Source organism: Carassius auratus, chromosome 18 (genome assembly GCF_003368295.1).
Source record: "Carassius auratus strain Wakin chromosome 18, ASM336829v1, whole genome shotgun sequence".
NCBI classification, from domain to species: Eukaryota; Metazoa; Chordata; class Actinopteri; order Cypriniformes; family Cyprinidae; genus Carassius; species Carassius auratus.
In genome coordinates, this window is record NC_039260.1 from 15,658,243 (window position 1) to 15,670,719 (window position 12,477).

General features: G+C 43.0%; 1 protein-coding gene across 5 annotated transcripts in view; it reads right to left on the reverse strand.

The window, feature by feature from the left end:
• The window catches only part of def8 (differentially expressed in FDCP 8 homolog), a 110,555-nt gene that overhangs the window by 77,956 nt on the left and 20,122 nt on the right, over positions 1-12,477 (reverse strand). For 3 of the 5 annotated variants that reach the window (XM_026287787.1, XM_026287785.1, XM_026287786.1), the window contains exon 2: positions 3,682-3,779. The exons of the other annotated variants lie outside the window; for them this stretch is intronic. In XM_026287787.1, coding sequence (XP_026143572.1) covers positions 3,682-3,779 — 98 coding nt within the window. The remainder of the gene's footprint in view (positions 1-3,681; positions 3,780-12,477) is intronic. 5 annotated transcript variants of the gene reach the window in all.

Here is a 12,477-nt window from a genome sequence, read left to right on the forward strand (position 1 = left end):
GGGAGCAACATCTCCAACATCTGAAGGAGGTCTTCAATCACATCCACGAGGCAGGTCTCACCATTAACTCTTCCAAGTGTGCTCTAGCTAAAAAAGAAATAGAGTACCTTGGGTATGTAGTCGGTAATGGGGTCATTAGACCCCAGCTTCAAAAGATTGAGACTATCCAAAACTGCCCTCTTCCAGAGACAAAAACTCAGATCCGATCATTCTTAGGGATGGCGGGTTGGTACAGAATAGTTGTACCCAACTTCTCTGCTCCTGTGGCACCCCTTACTGATTTGACTCGGAAAATTTGCCCTAACCGGGTTTACTGGACAGGAGAAGCAATGGAAGCTTTCCAGGATATAAAGGTATGTGAAGAGCCAGTGCTTTATTGCCCTCATTTTGAAAAGCCATTTGTGTTGCAGACTGATGCCTCTTATAATGGCATTGGTGCAGTGCTCCTTCAGGGTGAGTCAGACAGTAGACATCCAGTGGCATATGTCAGTAGAAAGCTGTATCCAAGGGAGGTACGGTATTCTACCGTTGAAAAGGAGTGTCTGGCAGTAAAGTGGGCCTTGGACACCTTCATGTACTACCTTCTTCGTAGAGAGTTTACCATTGAAACTGATCATCAACCATTGCAGTGGATGGACAGAATGCAGGATACCAATGCTAGAATTACCCGCTGGTACCTTTCTGTGCAGCCTTATAAGTTTAACATCCAGCATGTGTCCGGGAAAAGTAATACAACTGTACCGCTTACCAGTGTGAGATCTTAGATGGGGGGATGTGTGATGGTTTGGATTTAAAACACACAATTCTTATATATATTCATCTTTGCAGTTGATCAAATAAAAGGACGTTACAATATTGGTTTTACAATCTTTATTTGTCATTGTACTGAGTTAGTTGTTTGGTTTAAGGTTAAAACATTAAAACCAGTTAAAATTCGTCTTTGGCTAAAATGTGATTTTTATATAAACATAGCAAATTCATTCTTGTTATTAAAATGACTTGAAATGTTTAATACCTGTTGTGTTGTGGGAATGGACCAGCCTAGTGACAAAGAGATTCAAACAGGAAGTTGTTCTGTTTTATGTGAATTCTAAAGGAAATTAGACTGTACCAACTTAGATTTTTGCCTAATAGAATCCTTTTTCATTAACTAAAATTTATCCATGGCTCTAAAATTTAGTTAAATGTACTGTTCATTCCAAATTTGTTGTTGTTCCTGTTGTTGTGAAAATGTGTATTGTTTAGTTTTCCCTTGTTTTGTTTCATGGTGCTGGCCACCTCCTATAAATACAGTGTATGTTTTGTCTAGTGAGGTTGTTACTTATTGTATCCTGGTGAAGGTGGTGTGTAATGTTGTCCTCTGTCAGTTTGAAAGGATCATGGCCAGTTATGTCCTTTGTGGATCTCCTGTGATGTAATCCACATGGAATAAACTTTTTGGTCTTTTTCCTCTCTAATTAGGTTTGATCACTTTTTATCTTGCGTAAGCAAGAATTAATAAACCTATCACAATTGAAGACCACTTTGCTCCCTGTTTTGTGTCGATGGACTAATTTTTTTGTTGTGATCTGCTCAGGCTCATGATGGATCTTTCACAAAGGTACAATATCGACCCTGCCAAAAAGTGGTGGGGACATGTCCCACCCACAAATTATGCCTATGAACAGATGTCATATCACCTGTCATAACATATGTCATAAGGTTAATCCCTAAGGGAGCGGGTCAATCAATGTCATCAATCAAAAATGTTTAAGTTTGGGGCAGCATAATAAATACTCCCAGCAAGAAGCACACAAGTATCCCGGCAAATCTGGGCAACTTCTGCAATCCATTCACCACTAGAGTGGTATTGAAAGAACTTACCATCCACAGACTGTCAACCAAAACTTAGTGAGCATCATATGGATTCTATCCTGCAACACATGCAACACAGAAAAATCTGCCCACAGTGGCAACTTAAAGGGTTAGTTCATCCAAAAATGAAAATTAGGTCATTAATAACTCACCCTTATGCTGTTCCAAACATGTAAGACCTCCTTTTATATTCGGAACACAGTTTAAGATATTTTAGATTTAGTCTGAGAGCTCTCAGTCCCTCCATTGAAACTGTGTGTACGGTATACTGTCCATGTCCAGAAAGGTAAGAAAAACATCATCAAAGTAGTCCACGTGACATCAGAGGGTCCGTTGGAATTTTTTGAAGCATCGAAAATAAATTTTGGTCCAAAAATGGCAAAAACGACAACTTTATTCAGCATTGTCTTCTCTACCGTGTCTGTTGGGAGAGAGAGTTCAAATCAAAGCAGTCTGGATATCCGAATCATTCAGTTCACCAAATCGAAATGAATCGTTTTAAACGATTCGCATCTCTAATACTCATTAATCCACAAATGACTTAAGCTGTTCACTTTTTTAATGTGGCTGACACTCCCTCCCTCTGAGTTCAAACAAACCAATATCCAGGAGTAATGCATGCACTCAAACAGTACACTGACTGAACTGCTGTGAAGAGAGAACTGAAGATGAACACTGAGCCGAGCCAGATAACGAACAATAGACTGACTCGTTCACGAGTGAAGAACCGTTTCTGTTAGACGCGTCCGATTCGTGAACCGAGGAGCTGATGATACTGCGCATGTGTGATTCAGCGTGAAGCAGACCGACACAGGGCGTCTGAACTGAACTGATTCTTTTGGTGATTGATTCTGAACTGATTCTGTGCTAGTGTTATGAGCGCGGGTAAACCGAAGGCTTGAATCAAGGACAATCGTCGCAAATGACGCCATTACGTCGAGCGCAAAAGAACCGGTGAACAGTTTTCTTCAACCGGTTTATTGAATCGAACTGTCCGAAAGAACTACTGGTGATCCGAAAACCGATGCAACCGGTTCTTCACTCGTGAACGAGTCAGTCTATTTTTCGTTATCTTGCTCGGCTCGGTGTTCATCTTCAGATTTGGTGAACTGAATGATTCGTTTGCAAACCGGATATCCAGACTGCTTTGATTTGAACTCTCTCTCCCAACAGACACGGAAGAGAAGACAATGCTGAATAAAGTTGTCGTTTTTGCCATTTTTGGACCAAAATGTATTTTCGATGCTTCAAAAAATTCCAACGGACCCTCTGATGTCACGTGGACTACTTTGATGATGTTTTTCTTACCTTTCTGGACATGGACAGTATACCGTACACACAGTTTCAATGGAGGGACTGAGAGCTCTCAGACTAAATCTAAAATATCTTAAACTGTGTTCCGAATATAAAAGGAGGTCTTACATGTTTGGAACAGCATAAGGGTGAGAAATTAATGACATAATTTTCATTTTTGGATGAACTAACCCTTTAACACAAGTACAATAATCTACATTCTCCTGCTGAACTGGTGCAAAGGTAAATTGTTGTCATATTTTGTCCAAAATTGGCTCAGATGGTCTTTGGACTGAGCTGCACAGAAATCACAAAAAAACAAAAAACAAATGTTTGACATTTACAATGATCTTTGAGAAATATCCTTCTGAAGTACAAACTGACACACTGTGATAAGTGGCGAACATCTAACCAGAAGGTTGTGGGCTGAATATGCCATGTGAGGCAATCTCAGATCATTCTGATCATTCAAGACATTCTGAGAATTCATTATTGTCATTATCATTTCAGTACAACTGCAGATTAAGTGCTTACCGCAGGTCGAGAGAAATGGTCTTCAGCCAAGCCCAGATCCATTGGTCGGTCTGAACTTTGAGTTTTGGATTCTGAGGAAAAGATCTCCGACCTTACCTCTGTGGACAAATAATATTAAATTCAGATCACACACTGATCTTTCCTTGACCAAGCACTCTTGTTTCTCACTGAACATTACATCAACACTAGCTACTTAATTTGTGTGACATGGTGTGCCCTCTTGTAATCATTTAAGGTGCACGAAGCGATTTCTGCCAAAAAGTGTTGATATTTGGAAGCATCAAAACCAACACGTCCATACCCCAACAGGACCTCGCCCTTATTTTTAAATCTGTCCAAAACGTATGTACACTACCATGGCAATGACAATCGTGGAAACAAGTGAAGATGACACACAAGCATATTCAAATAAATCAAGTCAAGTCACCTTTATTTATACAGCGCTTTAAACATAATACATTGTATCAAATCAACTGAACAACATTAATTAGTAAAACAGTGTGTCTGTTAAAAAGGCCATTATAGCTTTAAGGATAATGAATCTTCTGATCATATCTCTCTCTCTCTTTTACCGAGACTGATTGACACACAGGCAGCCAATCAGCATTCGCTGATCCACGTGCAGGCAAATATCCCGCCCACAGCGCTTAGTGTGAAGTTGAGAGTGAGTCCATCGGAGCGCTGATGCAGACGCAAAACTTTAACATTGCATGTTAGATATAGCTCCACTCATTTTACGGGTTGTGCGTCAATGTAAAGTAAGTGTGATATATCTTATCTTTCAAACAATCGTGTGTGTGTGATATGGCTGACTTGGCTGTCTATTACTTTTCACTGTCTGATATGCTGTAATTGTTATGCTAATGCTTACATATTATTAACATGTCTTTAGTGCAATGTTGCACTATATATTTACATATAACCTTTATTCATAGTTGCCTGTGTTAATTTTATCTATTTACATTTCACTTGTGTTTCGATGTAGTTTGTTTATTAGTGCTCATTATTGAGATATTCTAAAGCTGTGAACAACTTAATGCGCATGAGCACGGGGCATGTCCAGACAGAGCACCTCTGATAGGATATGCAACAGATAAATCTGTTTACTGTTTAATTCTATGTATATGGTATAGCAAGTTTGTTTTCTTTAATTTATTAACATGTTTAATCGTTTATTTCACTGAATATTCATCATGTGTATTCATGTTTACTCTTCATTTGTGTTTTATAGAAAAAACCACAGAAACCCTTATTGTTGTTGTGGTGACAAATAAACGGGTTATTCCCATATTATCCATCTTTGACCACGTCTCTTACCGGACACCCTGTGGCGGGTTTCAAACCTAACCAGCAACTTACCACATGAGACTTTGCTAATAAAACAAAACTCATTTTTTTATGGTCCATCGAGCCGGATGAGACTTGCTGCAGACTTATAAGATGTCAACTCATGCAGATGATGAGCCAACTGGGCGTGTCAGAAGGAAGACTTCCCTTCCCAGCCGATATGGAGATTATGATCTTACCGGCTTCGTCTTACCAACGTTGCATCCAGAACCCGTGTCACCATACACTCAGATACCCTCCAAGCTGTCAGACGAGGAGGGCGCGATGGCATTTAAGCTTCCTCAGATTCCAGATGATGAGTATCACAGCTCAGAAGAGTGGTCCGATAATGACCCAGGCAGGTCTGAGAACGCCTTGCTTAAGCAACGAAATCGCAATCTACGTTATGCAAATGAGAACATGCTTCACACTGTACAGGTGATGCAGATGGAAAGGGATGCATTGAAGCAGACAAATCAACAGTATGGTCAAGAGCTCTCGCAACTTAAGTGGCAGATGCAGCAGCTTCAGATTCAGGCCAGTCAACTACGACCTGTGGCTCAACCTCAACTTAAAAAAAAAACATTCCTGCACCGCGCCAAGGAAAAAACATGCAGTCAGCTGAGGGAAGTCTTAAGCCTGTGCCTGCACCACGTTCCAGAGGAGACCGCTTCTCAAGTCAGAAACAATCTTCAGCTTTGGCAGCAGTTCCTGGAGACAAAATTTACTCTCCCTATAACATGCCAAGTCCTCAGCCATTCAGTCAGGGGATCCCAGAGGAGGAAGAAAGCTACCACCAAGGACGTGGTTATTATCCTCCATACAACAAGGAGCAGGCAGACTCTACCCCTTATGATTCTGCCTGGCGTCACCAAATGCCCTATAGCTCATCGAGACAAGTGCCTCAATTCGGACCAGAGTCCATGTACAAAGGCCCTACTCCCACCATACCAGACTTTGTACATCCAAACCCAAGAGAGTTTTCACGTTTGAAGATTGCCTTAGAGAACATACTCCCTGCTAATGCCACAGAGAGGTTTAAGTTTCAGATTCTTACAGACCATCTCAAGCTAGAAGAGGTATTACTCATCGCTGATTCATACAGCCATTCACAAACCCCCTTCACAAAAACGATGGCTGCTCTGGACCTGCAGTACGGTCAGCCACACCAGCTTGCATTACAGCGAATAGCAGAACTTATGGATAGCCCAAACATCAACAGCGGTGACATAAAAGCTTTCAGACTGTTTGCACTCAAAGTTCGTTCACTGGTTGGTATGTTGGGGCAAATCGGAAGAAAGGGCACCTTTGAATTGCAGTGTGGATCCCATGTTTCCAGACTGCTGGAAAAATTACCACATGATCTCAAATCAAGTTTTCGCCGGTTTGCTCATCCACACCGTGTTCCAATTCCAACACTCTTGGACTTCTCTGAATGGTTGGAGTACGAAATTCAAGTACAGGAGGACACATCTAGATTTGTAACCAGCCAGCTTAGATGGCCTACTGCACGAACCAGAGAGGTAATCAAAGAACACAAGCCTCTTAATAAAAACACAAACATTCTGCTGAACACTGAGAAGACAACTCTTGAAATGCGTACCTCAGCTCCTACCATGAAAGCTGTTCCAAAACCCTACTGCCCCTATTGCGATCACACTAAGCACTCCTTGAATAACTGTTCAAATTTCAAGCAACTCACTACAGAGCAGAAGCGACAGTGGATCAGGGAGAACAACAGATGTTGGCGCTGCGGCAGGAGCCATCAAGCAACAGAATGCAGTCTGAAAATTCGCTGCAAGCAGTGTAATAATCGACATCTGCTAAGTCTTCATGACATTACAGTAAAAGGTGCTGAGAGCTCACAGACTGTGCCACCAAAAGCTGCTTCCACCTGCGACACCAATTCCTGTCTACTAAATACCATGAACGAGATTCTACTCATTCGAAAGCCTCCTGCCAGCCGAAAAGTCCTGCTCAAGATAAGTAAAGTAATACTCAGGAATGGAGAACACCAGATGACTGCCTACGCCATCCAGGGTGATGGGTCAGAAAGAACCATCCTTTTACACAGTGCCGCTCAGCAGCTTAGCCTCAAAGGTAAACCGGAAGACTTACCGCTCCGCACAGTCAGGCAAGAGCTCCAAGTCCTCAGTGGGGCAGTGGTGTCATTCTCTATCTCTCCACTGTCACAGCCCAAGAAGGTGTTCCACATTAAAGGTGCTTTTACGGCCCAGCAACTAAGCCTGGCTGAACATACCCATCCAGTAAAAGCTCTGAAGGAGAAATATCGACACCTGAGAGGTCTGCCGCTACGGCATTTAGAGACAGTCCATCCTGTGCTGCTCATCGGTTCCGACTACCCCCATCCCATTACTCCAGTGGAGCCAGTTCGTCTTGGACCACCAGGGGGGCCTGCTGCCATCAAGACACACCTTGGCTGGACATTACAAGGGCCTGTGCCACCCCTCAAGTGTGACATGAATGAACAGCACTGTTTCTTCACCTCAGTTTCATCTTCTGAGAAAGATCTCTACAAGAACGTTGAAAGACTGTGGGAAATGGATGTGCTGCCTTGGCGCAGCGAAAAGACCAGCACCAGATCCAAACAAGACCAGGAGGCTATAAAGCTCCTTGACACCAAGACAGTCAGAGTGGAGGTAGATGGGACCAAGAGATATGCCACTCCTCTTTTATGGGTAAAATGCCGCAGCTCAAAGCACCCAAAGAGGCAGTGATTTCACAGCTGAGAGCTACTGAAAAGAGACTGGCTAAAAATCCAAACCAATCAGCTGCATACACAGCAGAGCTTCATAAACTGGAACAAGCAGGTTATGTAGTTAAGCTGGATCAGCATGATGAAAAGGACTCTGCCCATTCATGGTACATCCCACACCATATGGTCCACCACAATGGGAAAAACAGAGTAGTTTTTAATTGCTCCTTCCATTATCAGGGCCAAAATCTGAACGACCTGTTGCTCCCGGGACCAGTTCTGGGGCCTTCTTTACTCGCCGTTTTACTCCGATTCCGGGAACACTCCATTGCAGTCAGCAGTGACATACGTGGGATGTTCCACCAGGTCCGGTTGCTCCCAGAAGACAGACCATTGTTACGTTTTCTCTGGCGAGACCTCAAGGTACAAAAACAACCCAGAGTTTTTGAGTGGCAAGTCCTTCCTTTTGGGACCACCTGCAGTCCCTGTTGCGCAGTGTATGCCCTTCAAAGGCATGTCTCAGATCACAGTGAACCTGGAGAAGATGTCAGACATTCTGTCATGAAGTCCTTTTACTTCGACAGCTGTCTTCAGAGCTTCACTTCGACAGAAGAAGCCAAAACCTTTGTCGACAGAATCTGGGCCCTATTGGCAGATGGTGGTTTTGAATTGAGACAGTGGTCTAGTAACCAGCCGTTAACTATAAGCCACCTGCCCACAGAGTTGAAATCAGCCAGTGCTGATCTCTGGATCTCTCACGGCAAAACAGACACACAAGAATCTGCCCTGGGACTGATTTGGAACCAACAAACAGACACCATTTCCTACAGATATCGTCCCACAGAAAATGCTGAGATCACTATGCGTAATATCTACAGAACATTGGCTAGTCAGTATGATCCCCTGGGTTACCTGATTCCATACACCACCAGGGCTAAGCTCATAGTCCAACGCTTGTGGGACAAAAAGAGGGACTGGGATGATCCAAACCTTCCCCCTGATCTATTACAAACTTGGACAGAGTGGGAAGCAGAGTTAGCTTCTTTACCGTACATTGCCTTCCCAAGATCTTATACCAGTCCAGCTAAAAACAAAGAAACAAGTCAGCGGGACATACACATCTTTTGTGATGCCTCTGAACGAGCATATGGTTCAGTGGCCTAAGGACGGAAGACCAGCAGGGAGATGTGGAAGTATCGTTTCTTACAGCAAGATCCAAAGTGGCACCAAAGAAGCAGCAGTCCATTCCCCGCCTAGAGCTCTGTGCGGCGTTAACTGGTGCTCAACTGGCCAAAGTTGTAAGCACTGAGTTAACCTTGCCTTTTCATCACATCACCTTATGGACTGACTCAACCACCGTACTTACCTGGCTCAAATCTGAGTCTTGTAGATTCAAAGTCTTTGTCGGCACCCAGGTGGCAGAGATCCAAGATATCACGGATCAGCACTCATGGAGATTTGTGCCCTCTTCCAGTAACCCAGCTGATGACATCACACGGGGACAGACATTGAATGAGCTTGGTCCAGGTAGCCACTGGTACCAGGGACCATCATTCTTAAAACACCCTCAGAGTCTGTGGCCTGAAACACCATCTCCAATGAAGGAAGAGGGAGACGAGTTGCGCCAGACTAGGTTAAACACACTTACATGCTTTACTATCAGCACCTCAGTCACTAACCTTGATCAGTATAAAACATTCCAAGAGCTGATAGAGTCCACAGCTTCCCATGGGGCGGCCACTGGCAGCCTGACAGCCAGTACCTACAAAGATGCTGAAGTCACTCTCCTACAACAATCACAACAGGAGTCTTTCACTTCAGACATTGAACAGTTAAGAGCTGGTAAACCTCTCGCTCATAACAGTCGCTTAAAAGCATTAGCACCTGAAATTGACAGTGAGACCCAACTGATTCGAGTTGGAGGTCGCCTACGTCACAGTGCCAACCTTGAGCGAGACACAGTACATCCCATCGTTCTTGACGCTAAGCATCCAATTACACAGCTCATCATACAAAGTTATGATGCGAAACTCCACCACCCAGGGTATGAGAGAGTGTTTGCTGAACTCCGACGCAAGTACTGGATTCTCCGCGGTAGGGAAGCTGTAAAGCATTTTCAAAGAAGCTGTGTAGAGTGCCAAAAATGGAGAAAGAATCCAGATATCCCCAAAATGGCAGACCTACCTCCAGCCAGACTACGTTTATTCCGGCCTGCGTTCTACTCCACAGGTGTGGACTGTTTCGGTCCTTATGCTGTCAAGGTCGGTAGGAGGACTGAAAAGAAATGGGGTATCATTTTTAAGTGCCTAACCACTCGAGCAGTGTATATTGATGTCCTACCCAACCTTGATGCTGACTCTTTCCTCATGGCCCTCAGACGTTTCACTGCCAGACGTGGAACCCCCTTTCAACTCATTTCAGATCAAGGTACCAATTTTAAAGGAGGAGAAAGGGAACTCAGGGAAGCCTTTGCAGCTCTTGCCCCTGAACTTCAGGCACAGTTAGCCAGACAAAAGATTAAATTCCGTTTCAACCCCCCAAATGCTCCTCACTTTGGAGGTTGCTGGGAACGAGAAATTTGTTCTCTTAAGCAGGCACTGACAGCCACCATTGGAGCTCAGTCAGTAACCTTTGAAGTGCTACAAACAGTGTTAGTTGAAATTGAGGGAATTCTAAACTCAAAACCCTTGGGCTATACTTCATCTGATATTGCAGACCCAGACCCCATCACTCCAAACTCCCTTTTGATGGGGCGGCCAGATTCCTCACTACCTCCAGTGGTATACACGGAGTCAGAAATCATAAGCAGGCGGCGGTGGCGTCACAGCCAAGTCCTCGCTGACCACTTCTGGAAGCACTTCTTGAAGTTTTACCTTCCTGGACTTCAGACTCGTCAGAAGTGGCAAAATGACACATCAGACAATCAAGTTGGCAACACAGTGATGATCGTTGACCCACAGTTACCCAGAGCGCTTTGGCCAGTGGGACGAGTGTCAGAAATATTCCCTGGGGCTGATGGCAGAGTGAGGACAGTTAATATTAAGGTGGGCAGAAAGACATACACACGCCCAGTGGCACGTATTATACGATTACCTAGCATCCCTGAGTAATGTAACACTGTACACCATTCTGTAACTTAGAGGCCTTTTCATAATTATACAGATTCTGTCCCCAGAATCTGGGGGCGGCTGTTAAAAAGGCCATTATAGCGTTAAGGATAATGAATCTTCTGATCCTATCTCTCTCTCTCTTTTACCGAGACTGATTGACACACAGGCAGCCAATCAGCATTCGCTGATCCACGTGCAGGCAAATATCCCACCCACAGCGCTTAGTGTGAAGTTGAGAGTGAGTCCATCGGAGCGCTGATGCAGATGCAAAACTTTAACATTGCATGTTAGATATAGCTCCACTCATTTTACGGGTTGTGCGTCAATGTAAAGTAAGTGTGATATATCTTATCTTTCAAACAATCGTGTGTGTGTGTGATATGGTTGACTTGGCTGTCTATTACTTTTCGCTGTCTGATATGCTGTAATTGTTATGCTAATGCTTACATATTGTTAACATGTCTTTAGCGCAATGTTGCACTATATATTTACATATAACCTTTATTCATAGTTGCCTGTGTTAATTTTATCTATTTACATTTCACTTGTGTTTCGATGTAGTTTGTTTATTAGTGCTCATTATTGAGATATTCTAAAGCTGTGAACAACTTAATGCGCATGAGCACGGGGCATGTCCAGACAGAGCACCTCTGATAGGATATGCAACAGATAAATCTGTTTACTGTTTAATTCTATGTATATGGTATAGCAAGTTTGTTTTCTTTAATTTATTAACATGTTTAATCGTTAATTTCACTGAATATTCATCATGTGTATTCATGTTTACTCTTCATTTGTGTTTTATAGAAAAACCACAGAAACCTTTATTGTTGTTGTGGTGACAAATAAACGGGTTATTCCCATATTATCCATCTTTGACCACGTCTCTTACCGGACAACCTGTGGCGGGTTTCAAACCTAACCAGCAACTTACCACATGAGACTTTGCTAATAAAACAAAACTCATTTTTTTAGTGTCAATAATGCAAAATGACAGTTAAAGGCAGTTCATCATTGAATCCAGTGATGTCATCATCTTAGTTCAGTTTAAATAGAGTCTGTGCAATCATTTGCAATCAAGACAAGGTCTTTACAGGGGATCTGTATCTGGGGGCTCTAGATGTCCTGGTCTCCACTGTCTTTTAGGGCTGTAGAGGTCCTTTCTAGGTACTGATCCACCATCTGGTCTGAAAACGTACTGGATCCGGGTGACTGCAGTGACCCTCTAACTTGGATACAGACTAGATCTGGTGGCTACGGTGACATCAGAATAATAGAGAAACAGACTTATATTAGCGTAGATGCCATTCTTCTAATGATGCAGCAAGTACATCAGGTGTTATGGGAAGTATTTCCAGTTCCGGTTAACCTAATTAATGCAATCCTTTAATGGATTTGGATATTGAAGCACATTAGTGTGTTATGTGTAAAACAGGTTAAAGAGATGGGTCTTTAATCTAGATTTAAACTGCAAGAGTGTGTCTGCCTTCCGAACAATGTTAGGTAGGTGTTTAGGTGCCAAATAAGAAAAAAGGATCTGCCCCCCGCAGTTGATTTTGGTATTCTAGGTATTGTCAAATTTCCCGAGTTTTGAGAATGCAGCAGATGTGAAGGATTATAATCTAACAAAAGCTCATTCAAATA